General features: G+C 46.4%; 1 protein-coding gene across 1 annotated transcript; it reads right to left on the bottom strand.

Moving 5' to 3' along the window:
* Positions 1-2,627: 2,627 nt before the first annotated feature.
* LOC130586610 (atherin-like) lies at positions 2,628-18,072 on the bottom strand. Its single transcript, XM_057387480.1, has 4 exons — positions 18,027-18,072; positions 17,794-17,844; positions 17,051-17,471; positions 2,628-2,722 (listed from the first exon to the last, which is right to left on the bottom strand). Exons 1-4 carry the CDS (start codon positions 18,070-18,072, stop codon positions 2,695-2,697), a joined length of 546 nt encoding a protein of 181 aa, XP_057243463.1. The 3' UTR covers positions 2,628-2,694.
* Positions 18,073-18,601: the final 529 nt, after the last annotated feature.

Below are 18,601 nucleotides of genomic sequence, written 5' to 3'. Positions count from 1 at the left end.
GGCGCAGGGACAGGTGCTGCAGGCAAGGCAGGGAGTGTTGGAAGGACATTAGAACGAGTCAGCTGCAAAGCAAAGCTGAGCTTCCTTTTGACAGGACACAACACATTCCTTCAGTGACGTTACAAATTGCTTAGATGGGACGTCACTCCCCCTGTCTCACATCTTCTCAGGCACCCTTGGATTCCCCCTCATCTGCCTTCCCTTCTTATCCTCCTCTGCCTCTTCTTACAAACAGAAACACTCATCCCATCAAGACTTCTGCAGCTGCTGGAGCAGTGGAAGCACAGAGAGGCCCTGGAGAGCTGGAAGTGAGGATGCTGAGGGACAGAGCAGCAGGTCCCTCCCCATTGYACATCAACATCCTCCATCTCCCCATCCCCTCATGGCTCCCCCAGCACCGGCACACACGGCTCACGTCCGCACACGCGTCCCCTGGGYTCTGCTCACAGCAGGGATTGAGGACACGTTCCTAGATTTTGAAATAGTTCTATGCAAAACACTCCCAAGATGACTTGCAGAGGAGCACTCTCCCGACATTTTCATTCTGTCCAGCAATTTGGATTCAAAGCCTCYAGGTTTGGAAAAACAAAGGGCTGCAAAGCAATGCTGGCAGAAGAGTGGGGGAAATTATCCAGTGCCTACAGCTTTTTCCTGGACATGGCGAATTCAGCTCTCTGTCTTCATGAACACTGCATTCCCTGACAAGGTTTAAAACCCATTTCTCTCCTTGCATTCCCTACCTGCCAACTCACAGACGTTACTCGCTCTCCGGTGACGCAAGAGCAGGGATTCATTTTCCTGTGAACGCTGTTCTGGAGGCAATTTCCCTCACCTGCCCAGAGAATTAATGACCACTCGGGCACCTCATCAGCCCTGTAAAATCCTTCAGGCAAGTGAAATGAGGGAAGCTTCAGCCTTGGGGCAAAGCAAACCCTAAGCTCTGCCAAGGATTGCATTTCTTCTGTGCTGTTACTGCTAATTCAGAGAAAAACGCTCCCTGCTACAACAGTCTACAGGGGAGTGTGTGACCTAAAACAGGAGGCAAAGCTCTCAGGATACAGATGTTCCCTCTCAGCACAGCAGCACAAACTCATATGGCAATTAATGCTTCTATGAGCATAAACTCTTCTGTTAAAGCTGCTGCTGGCAGCTTTTGATCCCAGAGAGACCTGGCCACAGCTCCTTCAGAGCTGCAGTGGGCAGGCAGGAGCTGTCTCTGGAGGAAATCAGGTATTCCACAGAGGGAGAGGACACAGCACTGGGAACAGCTTACCCAGCCTGGCTCTGCTAATCCCAGAGAGAGGGAATTCAGGAAGGGAATTGATGTGAAGAACTGCAATGAACTCACTGGGAGCCAATATCCCGACAGGAGACAATTAAGGATTGAAATCACCCCTAGTTTTGAACAATTTTTGAACAATTTTTGATAAAGATATTGCATTTTAATACAGAGCTGGTGTCACTGCAGTCTCAGTGTAACTTCTGGGACCCCAAGGTATAAACCCAAAGAGACTGAAAACATATTTCAGTCTGGTAAGTGAACAGTCTCAGATCCAAACTCATTTATTCTTTCTCTTCCTCCCAATAATCCGTTGTTCTTGAAGCAAAACCTGACAATTGTTGAGTTTAAGCATCCAGCAGCAAAAATGAAAAGTTTCTATACCACAGTATCACCCCAAAGAAACGTTTGGCAGAGTTAAAAAGACCCTTTCTGATGAAGGAAAAAAACATTTAAGTGCTGAGGAACGTACTGGAGGAAAAGAAGATGCAGAGCTCTGCAGTCAGGCTAAAGGCTGACACCCTGTCTAGCAAAAAACTCCAGCCACTAATTTTGTAGTGAGAGCTCCCACTATGAGATACTTTTCTAGAATTCACACAAAAGGTTTGGATAGAATGGGACACACACACTGAACCCCCGTGCAACACTCCAAAGGTTACAGCAGAAGGGAGCAGCAAGTACATACATTCATCAAAAACATAATCTCTTCACTTTTACTTGTTAAAAACCACCAGAGGTAACTGCTTCCCCTTCCACACAGTTTATTGGGAAGTTCTGCATCTCAATCCTATTAGCCACGTAAAACAAATTTAAARTTCAGAGGACAAAAAAAGGAAGATACTACAATTTGATGGTTGTAAATGAGGCTGCACAACTCTTTACTTCAATACAAATAAAATCAACAAGGTTAAGGATTTTTTTGAGGAAAAATTAAAAATTATGTTAATTGCACATCCTGTGCTGCCATTCTCCTTTTTAATTTATTTATTTGAAAGATTTTAAATAAACGAGGATGCTGACAAAGCAGAAAAAGGCAGGGAATGTGAGCTTTCTTTAAAAAGAGGTTTATTACCAATGCACACATCTATGCAATTTAAACCAACCATGTTCTGTGACTGCCAAGCCCTTCTCAYAGAGCTCCTGCAGCCATTCTCCAGACTCCATTTTATCACGTTTTCCCCAACCATTTATTCAAGTGGAACCCAAGCTAAGGTTAATCCCCTCTCCCCAGCAGCGAGTTAGCATCCCTCCAATTAATTACCATTCTCCCTAGTAACATCTAAATGGTTTTTTCTAACCCAGAAGAAAAAGAACAGCCATCCAGCATAAATGTCAGAACCTACCTTCTGCAAAAAATCTCTCTAGATGCTTCTGAATGCAGGAGGGAGCAAAGACAGCATTGCTGAAAAAGGATGTCACTGTTGGTCCACATGTGTCAACATCCTAGAAAAGACAGAACACAGTTGCTGAACTGCCATGCCCATGGGAAATCAAGAACAAGAATAAAGCTGCATTATTTTCCCAGTTATACCATGCTAATGGCTCCTATGCAAACAACATAAAGCTACAACATTTTATAATTGCACATCAGAGTTTCTCTGCAGACATCCCTCCGGTATGTCAGAAATTCAATACGTGATAGTAGGCGGCAATGAGCACCTCAGGGATTTAAAGTGTGTTCCAAGCCATGAGTCATCGTCATCTCTAACTCATGGAAATTAAGAAGGAAAAAAAAGAGAGAATCAAAAACACACGCGTTGCACTGACCACTCTCACGTGCTCCCTCTGTACAACACTTCCCCTTAAAGCATTTCCCTTCTGAACTGGAAGCTCAGTGACTTCCACAGAGGAGACACCACAGACAAACCCAGCACATCACAGAGCTGTTCCAGAGAGCCCCCAGAGCCTGGGCACGATCCCATGTTGGAGTGTGGAAGCAGGGCCAGAGCTGCCCTTGTATCCCCTCAAATTCTTCCACACCTGCAGGAATGAGGAGACAGCAGCTCCCACAGGGAACAGAGACCAGGCTGGTGAACCAGCAGCACCCCAGGGCAAACCCAGCTCAGGAAAGCCCAGGCAGCCCCTTTACACTCCTATTCCAGCCACCTGCTCTGCCCCAAGGCTGATTTTTGTCAGGAGGGCTGAGGGCCAGAAGGAACCTGTAACGCTGCCTGTGGAGTGGGGTTTGTGCTTTCCTCAGCATTCCAAACAGTCCCATTGCCTTCCCAAGAGATTCCTTCAGGCAGAGTCTCATCTTTACCCCCACCACTGCAAACTGCTTTTAATGCTGGTTTTAAAGCAGCTGGGTTGCACTTAAGGGCACACACGTGTATCCCAAATYCCATCTCTACTGTTGATCTCCCCAAGCATATCCAGGTTCCTTCAGGTCTTTTTTAATATCTTGATTTATCCTTGTAACAGCAGCCAGAACAGAGCCAGGACTCTCACAGSACTGGTCTAGCAGGGAAGGTTGGGTTACATCCCACAAGTCACCCAAGGATCCCCAAAACCCACATGCTAACGTTAAAATTGCCTCAATCTCACTGAACTTCCCATCAGCAGAAATATCCCTTTCCCCTTCAGGTCAGGRAGGGCACAGTTGTCCTTCCCAGCAGCAGGAGCTGTGTTTTGCACCGGAACACACAAATCTGGCTCCACAACCAGACAAATAAAAACACATCCCCTTGACTGGGACTTGGATCCAAGCCTTAAGCCCAGCACCCACTATCAAAGTGTTATACAAAAAATAAACAAAACAGCAATACACTCTGTTCCTTCCACTAAAGAACCTGAAATGCTTGGAAAAACTATCAATACCTTTAGCTGCAAACACTAATAGATAAATTTATGTCTTGCCAACAGCTCAAAAAAWCCAGTAACTGATCTTTACTGTTGTAATTTCTTGCACAGCAATTTAAAAAAATATAATAGTGCTTGCACAGGTCAGACTCATCCTGGAGGAAGAGCAAATGCGAGTAACGTTTCAGGACYATTAATCTCAGAAATCTCACCGAGAGCAAGCAGCCAGACAGCTTAAAAATATATTTAGTCCACAAATGCTTATTAACGTCATTTGCTGATTCACAGCTGAGCCAGGAACATAGAGCCCAAATGCCACTTCTGCTTTCCCACGCTGGGTAATTAATAATAATAATAATAATAATAATAATAATAATAATAATAATAATGAGGCCCAACACTTTCAACTATTAAGGTGCTTAACCTATCTCAAAACCTTCCATGATGTAACTTTTATATTGGATCTATAAGAACTGGAAACCACAGGTCCAGTCTGTGGTCCTGTGGTTCAGGATCCGATCAGAGTTTATCTGAAACTGAAACTTAGTTTTCTTTTCTTTCATTGACTATCCATCTTGCTGCCAACATTAATACGTCAAGACCACAAGACAAATAAAATAAATTCTTCAGGCTCACAACAAAATTCAAACTGAAAATCACCACTACTTTTAAAATTACATCTTCTTTATAAACGGAGGAAAAAATATTTGATRATTTGATACCTGTGTCAATATTTTGTGTGTGCACTTTGGGGCAGAATTAACCCACTAAACTCTTAAAGAATGCTTTAAGTAAAAATGGTTTTCATAAAAAGAAACGTAAATGTTCCTTCCCCTACTTCAATATTCAAAACGATGATTTAAAACCCAAAGGGCGCTCTCTCTAAAGCAACTATTCAAATCTGTATGATGGAAATACATTTAAATATAACATTCTAATCTTGCTTTGCCTTTGAATTTTTAAATGCTTTTTCATGAAAGCAAGCATCTCATTAGTCCTTTTAGCCATTCTACCATTRTGATTTGCAAGTAAACAAGAATCCTCATATTACCTTTCTCYTTTAAAAGGAWTYGTTAYAGCTATGTAGTTTTTAACTCAGTCYACATCCAGTCTGATTAAGCCTTAGCAGGGCCTGGACACAAAAGTTCAGAGGTTTCAGTGTTTGGCTGAGGCCAACCTCAGGGCCAGCACAGTACCTGCAAAAACAGCCACAAAGGTTCCTCAAGTAAAGAAAAATCAACCTCCCYACCTGCTTTATCCTTTTTTTCTTCCAGGGTTAGGTTTTTTCCCTGTGTTGTAGATTAGGGAAGGATGAAAAAAGTTCTTATTTTCAGTAACAGTAAGTCTGTAGCAAWTCTCCTAAATAGAAAAACTGAGTTCTCTGCACACGTGTTAATGGTACTGCAATCAAAAGTGATTAAGAGCAAGAACATTTCTGTACAAGAGAAACTSAAAGTATTGCCTCTGGGAAAACAGAAACACTGGCATTTTCTCTGCAGCAAACACTAAAAGTAATAGATAATTAATGTAGCCTAGGACATTATGACATTTATAAAACTTGTTTTCTGGAATAATCATAAACAATTCACCTTCACTGTATTCCCAAGTCATCACTTTCTAAAGTCATTGCAGTTTGCAGARGCCTTGCTGATGCTATTCTTAATTTACTTATTTTTAGGTGTGAGAACAGATTACCAAGGCAAAATTTAAATTTAAAAATCGTCAGGTTTTCAGCCTCTTTTATAATCATTAACCCTGTCTGCATTTCAGAAACATTTTGTGCTAAGTGGAAATCAACTGCACAATTAAAAGTCCTTCTGCTTTAAAATTAAACTCCTGAAGTGTGGGAGGATTCAGTATCGTTAAACACAGGGCACATTCGTCCAAACCACCAGGAAAAAGCAACTCAACAAAAACACAGAAATGTGAGTTAATGCAAGAGCTCCCAAAAGGCTACAACAACATTTTTATTATGGGTGATTTGCAAAGAGAAACGTTACAAAGTCCCTCCCTTTCTCGAAAGGCTCTCAGGGAAGAATCTCCCCAGGAAAGCCTCTGGGTATTGGAGCAGCTCGGAACCGAATCAAAAACCACGTAAGGTTCTGGAGCAGCACCACAGCTCAGCAGTACACGAGGACAGAAAAGCAGACCACAGCTATTAACAGGCAAATTCACATGTAAACACCTTTTGCAAAGAGGCAGAGGTGCCACACAGCTCATTTTTAGCACCAATGTTGAAAACACCACACTGCACTAACAGAGCTGGCATTTACCTTTCCATGGAGGATGATTAATTAATTATAAGATCCTTTTTGCTGGCTTCTGAAGGCTTCTCTGCTGAACCGATGTGCTGCACTTCACTTTTCAGTCCGTCTAAGAGGCACCATAACAGCCACCACTAAATCACTTTATATTGGGACCAGCTGAGCTCATCCAATTGCCTGAACAGACACACCTGGTGACAACCCCAGACCACAGCCCTGCAACCTCGGGAACCACAGCCCTGCCAAGCACAGGCAATAAAAAGGCTTCTACAAARTCAGAGGCACTGACAGCACCGTCCTGCAAGGAGAAATGAACAACAAAACTCTTCCCCATGACCACCACAGCCCATCTAGCTCAGCCTCCAATATKCATGAATAAATTCTAAGCCCTTCCAAGTGTAAGCTGTGGTCAAACACCACATGCCCATGGTTTGGGAGCATCAGTTTCAGACCACAGATAGTCTCCAGAGCCCTTTATCCTCAGAAAAGGTGGTTTCTGTTCTCCTGTCAGCCACCCTAAAGCACTAAGGGGATATAAGTGAGCAACTAAAAATCAACAAACTACAGAGAAACAAATTCAGAATCCTGAAGAACTCTAATATGAGGAACAGGCTCCAGGACATGCCAGGAAATTAATCAACATGCAAGATAAATGCAGCAGTTAACTGGAAAATACGAGCAGCTTGGAAAGGCACCGAGACCATTTTTCCCTCTCTGATGTTTGYAGCATCTGGACCCTCCAAGTGCCCTGGGGTTACATTCCCAAAGGAGCACAAGGTCCTGGCCTCACTGTAAGCAGCCAGACCCAAGGGAAAGGCAGGGAAAACAAACAGAGAAATGCTTCCAGAAGCTGCCTGGGCTCTGGACCCTGCTGTAGCTATAATGAGCTTGTCATTTGCAAAGCCCTCTGCCTCCTTCCTTAGAAGTCATTAATCCTTTCCTAAAAGTTTTTATTCCCTTATATGAAATGCAAAGCATTACAACCAATTGCTCTGACTAACTGAAAGAAAAAAACCTTTAAAAAAAAACCCAGACCCTACACTCTCTATGCATCCTTACAATATTGTTAGGCACCTCACACCACTCTGTGTAAAAGAGGAAGAGTCACATTTAATAATTAAAGGTGGTAGCCACACACATCACCTTCCCAAACCAGGGTGACCTCCTGCCTCCAGGGTGGGATCCCAGGAACCACCAGCAGCAGAATCCCCTGCTGGGATTGCTTTGGTGTGGGCAGATCTTAAAAAGAGGCTTTGGAAACAGTCTATTTAATCAAGCTTCAGACTCCCCTCTGTGAGCAGTAAAACCTACGAGATTTTTTTTTTTTTCCAGGAGCACAAAAGTGGAGAAGGAAAAAAAAAAACCCAAAAACAAAAGAAAAAGCCTCTGGGTGGGTTCAGCACCTGTGTATGCCAAAGGCACTTTATGTTTTATGCATGAGAATGTTATCACCCTGTGAAGGTTTCTAAGTGACTCAGACAGACAGGGTCTCTACAACCAGCTTTCAGAAGGATCTTTTTTGAAAAAAAAATTAAAAAAACATTCTAATTCAGCTGTTTGATTGATATTATTTTCCAGTCGTTTCTAGCCAGGTATATTTCAAGCAGAGAACTCTATGTCAGCTTCCACCTTTCCCCTTCCCATAAAAATGTGGCAATTAGCACAGAAAAATTAGCCAACTATGCAGTATTTCACCTTAAATAAAGCAGCTCAAGAAATAAAACACCATTTAATTGGTAGCTGACAGCCAGGGAAGGAACACAGTGGCTCAGTAACATGCTTAAAGAGGGTTTGAAATCCATTCCTAGCCCTCGATGGAAGCCTGTCCTTGTCAATGAAATCCACAATCCATAATAATGCTCAGCATTGTGCTTTCATCCTCTGTTTTATCAGAGCTCATCTGCTGATCAATGAGGAGTCCCACAGAATAACACTCTGAATTTCAATGTCAACACAGCAGTACTGTGGTAATGATCGAAAATATTTACATATCGCCTCACTGATCGTGGGGTGTTCTCTTCCAACCATCTGGCTACTGGGCACTCATCTTTTTTATTCTTTTATTTTATTTTTTAGGCCTTTACAACTATTTCAAGTAGGTTATCGTGACAGCTAACTTCCAGCATTCCACCCGAATCTGGTGTTCCTGTTATTTTTAACCAGGAGATCAGCAAYACCATTAATCAACTTCATCCCATCTCAGGGAACAGGAAAATAATTTTCTTAACAAGGACAAACCCCCATAAACCCAGCAAACACCTGCTCCACGATGTGCCAGTTCAGCTACAAGGTCTCGTTTTTAATGCGACTCAAGGGTGTCACCATTTCAACAACGGGTGAGTCAAATGGAAATATGTCCCTCACTCTGCTCCYGCTGCAGCCTCGAATAAAGAAAGGCTGTAAGGTTTGTTTTTCCCACCTCCAGATGGAATATCCCTTGATCCCTGCAGTGCAGAGCCCTGGGCAGGCAGTGCAGGCCTGGGGTGATGCTGCCTTAGGAACTGCTCAGGTTTTCTGAGCCTGATGGTTTGGACCAAGGGCTGTCAGGGGATGCAGGAATAAAATCCAGCACCAGMCAATCTCCCTTCCCTTCTCCCACCTGAGCACCCTGGGACCCCCCAGCCCATCCCAATTCTCCCACAGTGATGGATTCTCCACTCCCCTGCAGGTCCACAGACCCACCTGGAGCCAGAAACTGGGGAGAAATTGGGATTTAGCCTCAAGAAAACCAGAACAAAAGCAAAAAGCACCTCCCTGCAAGGTACTCTGAGCACCAAAATGTTGCATTCCCCCAGCACAGCACAACCAGYTTCCAGTCACTCTCATCTCGCTGAGCCCAGGTTTCCATGTAAAAATGAATTTTAAAAAAGCTTTGGAAAGCTCATTCATGTGCATTCTTCTAGGAAGCTTAAGAGCAAGTTAAAATATGCAGGGAAGACTAACATCTACAAGATCTACAAGGCTGCTGCAAGAAACCTCAGCAGGGTACTTGATGGGAATATTAAAAAGGTGGTTCTCAGACAGTTGTCAAACTGATTTCAAGGAGGTTTTTAGTGGCTCCAAACCTGTTTATAATCAGAAGCTGACGCTCATGGCTACTGCTGCCATAAACTTGATTAAGGAAGAATGGGAGGTCTAAAAGCCAAATTATACTCAAGTCTTTAAACCAGGAATTAAAATCCTCACTCAACATGGTTTAGTTGATGATTTTGGTAACAACATTTAAGACAAAGCATCATCTCAKTTTTTTTTCAGTTCTACTTTGATAACAAGGAATAAAACACAAGTTCTATCAGCACAATGACATTCAGACAACGAAACACAGAGCAAGGAGGGGGTAAGTGTTCTGACATATCTACCTTTGATAATACAGATGCTCCATTAGTGAAATAAATCTCCCCTTTATGTCAAGCTCCTTTTTCTGCTGGGGCACCTACACAAAGGAACAGGCAGGAGAGCAGAAGGCTCTTTCCTCTCCATCCTCTCCATCCTCTCTGCCCACGTTTGGCAGACCTGATGCAGAAGATCCGACCTAAAGATACCAAAATGCYCACCCTCAGCAAGGCAAGTCAAACCATCTCTCCCTGCTCTAAACAAAAGGACAAATGAAAACTGGAAAGCCAGAGCAACAGAAGCAAAAATGTTTAATCCTTCAAGAAGGATTGTCCAAATATGCTCTTCCTTCTCCCAGTGGCAGCATGTTAGATAAAGGTGCCCTTCTGAAAAACTTATTTATAGGTATTAAATGTAAGCAAGAGAGCATTAATTTTTTTTTTTAGTTCCAGTAGAAACAATTGTGCCCARGGTAAACACATTTTTGAGGATATCTGATGGAAGATGTTTACTGTTTGTTGAAGTTAAAACACGGAACAATGTTTTACAATCCAGATACAGGTTAGACAAACAATGAGTCCCATGAGTCTGGATAAATGATCCTTAAAAGCAAGAGGGGGAGAACAAAGCAGGCTATGTGTTCTCCATCAGTTCACTTTGGTGGATCAGAAGCCTAAAAGCCTCATGTCAAGCCTGCTCGAGAAATTAACAGCAAAACATGGAAAGCAAAGTAAAACTGGAGACAGAAAATGCAGGAATTGGGCCTGCAACATTTCCTATGTCTGCTCCTGGTTTACCTGTGTTTAAGGCAGAACTGATCCCCCACCTTTGCTTGTGATGAGCACACAGAATGTTACTGAGGAGATGGGGATGGCAGAGAAAAAGCAAGTAAGAAGCCTTCCTCCCCCTCCTGCTCTWTTCCACCAAATATCTCCAAGTTATTTACATCCTCATATCCCAAACTCCCCCTCCAGTTTCACAGCTTGCATTTACTCTGCATTCTGATGGAGACAACACATGTTTAGCTTTCAGCATGTTTAGGCTGGAACACCCTGTGAACGTGAGGCCAGGTCACAGAGCCCACAGAGGGAAGGATTTCCAGATGCAGAGACTGCCTAGAAAATAAGAGCCARAAACACGAGGCTCTGTCTCTCCACCACCCTGGAAATATCAACCTGCTCTGTGGAGGAGACAACTAAACAGCTTGGCAACGCCTACAGCTGGTGCTCAACCTCAGATCCAGTGAAAAGATGTAAATATTTAGATTTCAATTTCATCTGATCTGATAAATATAAAATCTCTATTTCCTTCTTTTTTTAAAAAAAAGCAACATTAAAATAGGTAAGCTACCCACATAGAGAAAGTTATTCTGCCGTGTTTGTACCTTTAGGAGGAGGTTATTTAAGTTATGGTATTGATCTTGAAACAAATTACAATCACAAGTGAAATCATTCCCATTGAATTGTCCTCTGATGTATATAAAACATCATTACACCACATTTATATATAAATGCATACGTGAAATTGTTTGGATGTTAGTTCCAAACATGTAATGGCTGATGGCAGCCCATTATTTTTTCACCTTTTCAGAAATGCCCACAGCCCTCCAGGTTTTGCTAGGATAACTCTGAAAAGAGAACCAAAGTGATCCAAACCATCTGAAAAGAGACCCAAAGTGATCCAAACCCAACTCCTTACGAGCACCTGTACAAAACACAGCTGAAGGTGAACTGCTCTTTACCATGGCTGCACTAGAAAAACCTGAAATCCTTCCATAACCTTCTAAAGCACATAATGGAATTAAGGCCCCACTACACATCCAGAGTTAAGTCACGCAAATACCAAACTTCCTTGGAGCCGGAGATAACGCGGCCTCGCCCCTGCAGTGCCCAGATACCTCAGCGTGCTGATGTGATTACACACTGCCACCCTCCAAATTGGTTATCGYGCCATTAAAATGCCTTCCCAGGTCACTGCTCTGAGGGTTAAGCTTGAATTAGTGTCCCAAAGCTCCCTGATGGTTATGTAAGAGCCAGCAATCCAAACAAATCACAGTTAATTTCCCTGTYCACTACAGGAATCCGATGATGAATTATGAATCTTTCAGCAGTTCATTCACTRTTTTCTTCCCCAAGTCATCAGAGTTCACTTCAGTGACCAGACRTGCCTTCCCAGATTGCAGCAAAGCACCCTGGTTCCACTACTGGATTTTCTGGATCTCCGTTCCATCCTCCCACCAAGATGAGACCATGGAAGCTGGTGGAAAACCCCTGAGTAGAAATCTCAATATCTGGTCTCTGACAGGAGACTGAGCTGTTTAAAGAAAACCATGAATGGCAAATCACTTTTCTTCATCACATCGAGGGACTCCCTTCAATTTACCTAATCCCACCTGTTTTCCTACCCAGGCAAGTTTTAAATTCCTGCTTACAACATCTCAGCACACATCAAACTCAGCTTTGTGTGYCCAAACACACAAAGTCAGGGCGGTGAAAGCTGTGCAGTCCTCGCTATCCAAGGTACTCAATGCTCAGGGTTGGGTTATATTTGCAGGAAAACAACTTGAAGTCCACAGGGGTGCAGATTTCTGGATGTYGTAGGTCTTCAGATCTGTCTGAGCAAGATTTTCTGGAGGCTGTTTAAAGCCAGAAATAAAAAAAAAAATCTAATTTGGAGTTGTCAAGCACTGCTTGGGTAAGGAGAAGCTGMCAATCAGCCTGTGCTGCTGTTGGGAGACCCAGAGTCTGCTGTGGGTGCCCTATCACTCCTTCTCAGCCGAGGTGTTTGCTTTGTCCCTGCCCTCGGTGGCACCCTGGGCACACTCAGGGCGCTGGCATGTGTGTTCCTGCCTGGTGCCAGGTACGAGGCCGCTGGGACAATGACCCCACAGCCCTGCCAGGCCCCCACCCTTCACTGACCCAGCCACCAAACCCCAGAGTCCTGCACATCCTCTTCAGCATCCCTGGCACAGGGAAACCCAGAGGCTGTTTGCCCTCCCATTTCCCCTCCTGGATGGGCTCTCCCTGCAAAGCCAGCACCTCCTTGCTGGGATCAGCTCAGCCATGCCAAGCTCCCCAGGGTAGGTTTTAGCCCTGTGCCAACTGGATTTCTTCCCTGCACCCAGAATTTGCCCAGTAACTATTTATCTCCACTTGCCTGAGCAATCTCTTATTTCWTCCCCCCTCTGAAGCTCGACCCTGTGTCAAACACTCAGGAAGAGYGGCAGGAACGGGAAGCAGCTCTGCCTCCAGATCCTGCCGGACCTCCCCCCTCCAAAATGAAAGACATCTCCTTCCAACTGGTTTCTGAGTTCTCCAGTGGGATTTACTAAAATATTTTGCTGCCAACTTCTAAGAAGTATATTTTTAATTAAAAAAAATTAAAACCATCATCCAGTCACACCAGCAAACTCTCTTTCCTATGAAAAAATGCACAAGCCTGACTTCAGGAGCTCTGTCTATTGGCTTGGCATCGTGCTGATTAGAACTCCCTGTAGTCACAGGAACTGGGCCAGCCCCAGGCTAAATTGTTTTCTTCTTCTTACATTAAGAACATTCAAATATCATCCATTACTTTGTTCATTTAAAATTTCCTAGGACTCTTGGCATGGACATTACAATTAGAGATGCCACGTTCCCTTTTCAGTTCGTGGGTGAGCTCAGACTATGCCCCAGCACAATCTTGTGGCACTTGGATTTCCTCCAACACCCAGGAAATAAAGTTATAAATAAAAAGTGTTTTGTTTATTCCTTCCCCTCCACATTAATTATTCCATTCCCATTCACACTGAAAACTGMAGAACATTTTTGTTTATAAGATGCTTTCAGGCTCAAAATTAAGTTTAGACATATTTTACCAATTTGAAGAGACAAACAAATATTAATTGCATCACACCCTACGTCAGCCAGCTTCAAAATTAAATGAGAAGGCATCTTCACCATTTAGAGAAATTGGCTATTAAGAAAACCAGGGGGTTTAGATGTTGCTTTTTCCTTCTAAGAAAATAAAAATAATGCAAAGAGACACATCAATGCCTGTTTCTATCCTCTTACTTGAGTGTCTAATAAGAGGAAGCCTAAAAGAAAAACACCTTAAAAAAACAAAGTTTCTCAAGGGATCCTGCCGGTCCTGGAACAGGACATTATGGTGAATATGCATGAAAGGCATGAGTCAAACTGAACTGGGGAGCAAGCATCAGCTTTCACTTGCCATTTTCCAAAGCCTTCCACGCAGGCTGCCAAGACAGCAACTGAATRACAAGGGTTTTATTTGAATGCAGAGGGGAGATTAATGTTCCTTAGGACTAATTGGAGGACCCTTCTTTAAATTAGCTCACTTGAAAGATGTGCTGCTTCTCTATTTGGCCAACTCGCAGAAGCAGTAACAATTTGTGAATAAAARGAGATTAATTATTTCAATTCAAAACCTTTTAGCCCCACTGTCAGTTTTAAGTTTTGAGAATTTCTATTAGGGGAAAAAAAAAAATCAGGACAAGGTCTTTCCAAACTGGTTGCTGTCAAGAAAAATGAGAAGTTAGATAAAACTCCCACGTGCCAGATGGTAAATCACAATAAACGCTTGGGCTGTTAGATGCACAACAAGCGACAAAGCATTGACACATACCATCAGCAGCAAACCCAAAATAGAAAAGATATTTTAATAAGTTGTCATTTGGGGAAAAGATCCTCGTTAAGATCATCAGAATCAAAAGTCATACACCTAGGGCTTCTTATTTTCTTCATCACCTCACATAAGCCTGAGGAACAGCCAACAGTTTCAGGTGACTTATATTAGGTTCAGGGYTACAGTCAGCAAGAGCCTTGGAGTTCACTATTTAGACACTACTTCTGACCCTTTCTGCCAAGTTSTTTAAAAAAAATATTGTTAAAGGATACCAGGGAATTGTTTACTCAAGCCATTATTGTTTCCTGAACACAGATGCAAGAAAAAGTTTTATTAAGAAGATAAACAGCTGCTACTGTACACGGTTTAGATGGCAACAAAAGCATCTAAGGGCCATAAAGGGAATAGTAAGGGAATTAAAAAGCATTTTTATGCATGAAGATGGCTAACATCTGTACGTTCATTAAAGTGGTATCAACTATGCTTTTAATTAAAAGTTAGTGACAGAAACTTAAATATGATTAATGAAGCCCAGCAGCCTACCAGAAGTCTGCTCCATCAAAAGGAAGCAGCACAAGCTGCGTTCYCAACCCTTGCTGCTCATTTCTTCCCCTCTCAGAGATGCTGCCACAACCAGAACACACTGCAAGGACCACAAAGCAGAAATTCTGAGACAAACAGCAAGCCAGGACAAGTCTGCAACTGTGCTTTCATGCTTGGCCATCCTTTATTCTGTATATCCCGAGGAGGCGTTTCAATTACCGAGCAGCCCGTGGCCAAAACAAGGAGCTGGTTACCTGTCAGAATAATCAGGCACTCTGAGATCCATCGACCATCGAGGTTTGCCACAGGAAAAGAGGGAAAAGGGCTSCCCTACAAACAGCAGTCTGCTATTCAACAGTGGAGGGGGGGGTGGAAAAACCTCACCCAGAAGCCAGTGCTGAACTCTGTAAGGCAGTCACTCATCTTGTGTTACTCGGGAGCACAACGCAGTCATGACAAAAATAAACTACGTGATAAAAATACAGCACGAGCAAAAATATGTGGGCACGGAGCGGGAATCGGTGCCATCAGAGGATAAGGAGTCSTGCAGCCACAGATATTCTGACCTGCACACAAACCTCTGCCTATTCAAGCTCTGATGTGCMCAAAGATCTATTGCCTGATCTATTGCCTCTGTCCTGCTGAACTGCTGTCATGTTCAGAGCTGAGCACTCACAGATTATGTCTTCAAAGACTGAAGATGCTTGCTGACATCTAATTTCCCATTTAGCAGCTTCCAGATGCATGCAGCACACAGAAGATGGAAGCTCTCACTTTAAAGCAGGTACCAACACAGAAAGAAACTTTTTTTCTTTGCTTAAACACAGAGTTTAAATAAACTTTGCCTCAGTCGTGGCATTTAAACATGAAATGTGACAGGACTGACTGAACAGGGCGCTACTCTGAGGGGTTCCCTGAATGATGCTCCAGCCCCAGGCTGAGCACCTTAATGCTCTCCRTGCTTCTGCTTCTTCAGTGGAGCAGGAGAGGCTGGGGAGAAGGTGAGGGAAGGGATTTAACCCTCCCACAGCTGAGAAAAAAGCTGGAGCTGTTCACAYTGTAACCGTGGGGCAGCAGCATGCTCCGGGATGGAGCTCAGGGTTGTTCAGGAGCACCAAGCAGGACCCCCTTCTGCAAAGGGATGGGGAGGCCAGGAGAAGGGACTGCTAGGCCCAGCAAAGAGAATCCCCTCTTGCAGCCCATCATCCAGCTAAGGAATGGGCATTCTGCTCCTTCCAAAGGGAAAAATCTCTTCCTCACACTCCCGCAAGGAAAAGGAGCGCCTAAGGAGCACGGCCCGCTCCCAGCCGCCACCCGGCAGTGCTCAGACACAGGAGGGTCTCCAGCCCCGAAAGCCTGCGGGGTTTTCCCTCATCTGTAATCGGTCACCGGCGTTTATTCTTTGAGGCTGCTGCGGGTCTCGCCCTCTTCTCCCACAGGGATGGGAGGCACCCCCGAGCAGCTTCACCCCTCCCCAYGGCCAGGCCCCGTCCGAGGGGATCGTGGGCCACCGCACGACAAAACCTCTACCGGGAGCCTCTACCAGAGCCGAATTCGGTGAAATTCAAGCCTGGGAGATGCGGTACCCGAGGAACGAGGCCAGGATGGAGCTCTCCTGGGGGCTGGCTCCGGCCTCGAGCCGTGACCGCCCCCGAACGCTCCGGGTGCCGAGACTCTGCGCGGAGGGTGCTCCGTCCGTCCGTCCGCTCGTCCCCGGCTGTCCCTGAGGGCACACAGCGGTGTGTGCCACCCGCGGAGCGAGAGCCCGACASCGGCGGTGCCACTCGCCGGACCCCGGCAGCGCGGGGCTGCAGGTTCCCCGTCCCTGGCGTGCGGTGCCGGGCGCTGCCATGGCCGCGGGGCCCTCCCGGTCACCGACTGCTCCATCGGGAAACTTTTACCGCCGTATCCCGGGCAAGGACGGACAGCCCGGCTTCGCTCAGGCCGCGGCAGTCCGGAGGTGCCGACCGGGACCCGCCGCGGCCCGCGGGATCCGTTCCACGGCCCCGGGGAGCGGCCCCCGCGCCGCACCGGCCCCTCCGCGGAACCGCAGCCGCCCCGCGGGCCCGGCCACCCCTCCTCAGCTCCCCTCGGGCCCGCCGCGGTTCCCACCCCCGCTGAGGCACGGCCGGGCCGGCCCGGGGTCCGCCAGGTGCCGGTGCTCGCCCTCAGCGCCCCCCGCCCGCCCTCAGCACCCCCCGGCACGCACCGGCTGCTCCCGGCGCGGCGGCCGCGGCTCCCGCTGCTGCTGCTGCTGCTGCTGCTGCTGCCGCTCCCGATGCCGCCGCGGCTCGGCGGCTGCCGTTGCCTACGGGTCGCTGCCTGCCGGCATGCCCGCGCGCCGCTGGCATAATCCCCGGCGCGGGCGGGCCGGGCGCGGGCAGCTCCTCGCCCGCCGGCGCTGCCGCGGCGCGGGGACGGCGGAGGCGGGCGGAGGCGCGGGCGGGCGGGCTGCCGCAGCTGCGGGGGAGGAGGGAGCGTGGAAGGCGAAGAGCCCCGCGCCGGCACTGCCCCTGCCCTGCCGTGCCACGGCGGTCCCGCGGCTTTATCCGCCCGCCGAGCCGAGCCGAGCCCCGCGCACCGGCAGCACCGGGAGCCGCCACTTCCTTCCCCGCGCCACCCCGCGCTCCCTCAGCCGAGCGGGCGGGGCGGGGGCGCCCCCTGCCGGCCGCSGTGGGGAGCAACGGGACCGCCCCGCCGTGAGGGGAAGGCGCGGACTGTGAGGGGAAAGAGCGGACKGTGAGGGGAARGMGCSGAYGGTGAGGGGAAGGTACGGACGGTGAGGGGAAGGTACGGACGGTGAGRGGAAGGTACGGACGGTGCGGGGCTCCCCGGGGCTGGAACCGCCTTTCTCCGCTCGCCGGCCCCTGCTGGACTCGTTCGCCCGCTCGGTGCCGGTACCGGTGCCCGCTGGGCGGTTACCGAGTGTCCCAGCCCGCGCTCTGCCCTCACCTGCCCCCAGAGCAGCGCTGGTGACTCCTCCAGCTTTACTCTCTGCAAAAACTGGGGGGGAAAAAAACCTCAAAAAGTTTAGCGATGGTTTGATTCAGAAGCTTCAGAAAAAGACCCTGCAATGAAATTTGCCGTGGCCTTTGAAACATCCCTTGATTTCCTGCGGTTGTTTTTTATTCAGGATGCATCTTTCCAGCGCTTTTTCCTTCTCTCCAAAGGCAAAACACTCGCACTTTGTTTTATAACTGCTCCCTGCATTGCCACTAAGTTATAGCCCATATTACAGCTTTGTGCAAGGCCRATTATGCCTAAAACTATCAGTGCTACAAGACACGTTTTTAATTTGCTTTCTAGAGATGCGAACAAACAGAAATTTTCATTTCCAAAGTTTAAATCTTAGAGCTGAAGGAGATGAAATGTTTATTATCATAGAGAAAACTATGCATGGGAGTGTCTTGCAAGGGCAGAGTGAGGCAGAGGAGAGCCTGGGGCTCCAGGCAAGAGCTGGTAGATCTGGAAAAGCGATAAATGCCAACATAGCTGGGAGGTGTCAGGTGAGAAGAGGAACATGACTAAAGTCCTCTGCAGAGGAAGCACAAGCTTCTCTGCAAGTCCTTATGTTTCCTGCAAGAGAGAACAAGGCAATTTTCTCGTGTTAAGGGGAAGTTTAAAGAGGATTAAAAACATACGGACAGTGTCCAGCAAAGGGCAGGGCCAGCAGAGTCCTGGTTCCCACAGTAAATCCTCCCTGTGCCCCAGTTTTTGGTGCTTCGGGTCTGATTTTCAGGAGCACTGAGCATTCAGGCCT

Source organism: Malurus melanocephalus, unplaced genomic scaffold (genome assembly GCF_030028575.1).
Source record: "Malurus melanocephalus ecotype Western Australia unplaced genomic scaffold, MMel_1.1 scaffold_1222, whole genome shotgun sequence".
NCBI lineage: Eukaryota > Metazoa > Chordata > Aves > Passeriformes > Maluridae > Malurus > Malurus melanocephalus.
This window is presented reverse-complemented; position numbering and strand designations above follow the sequence as displayed.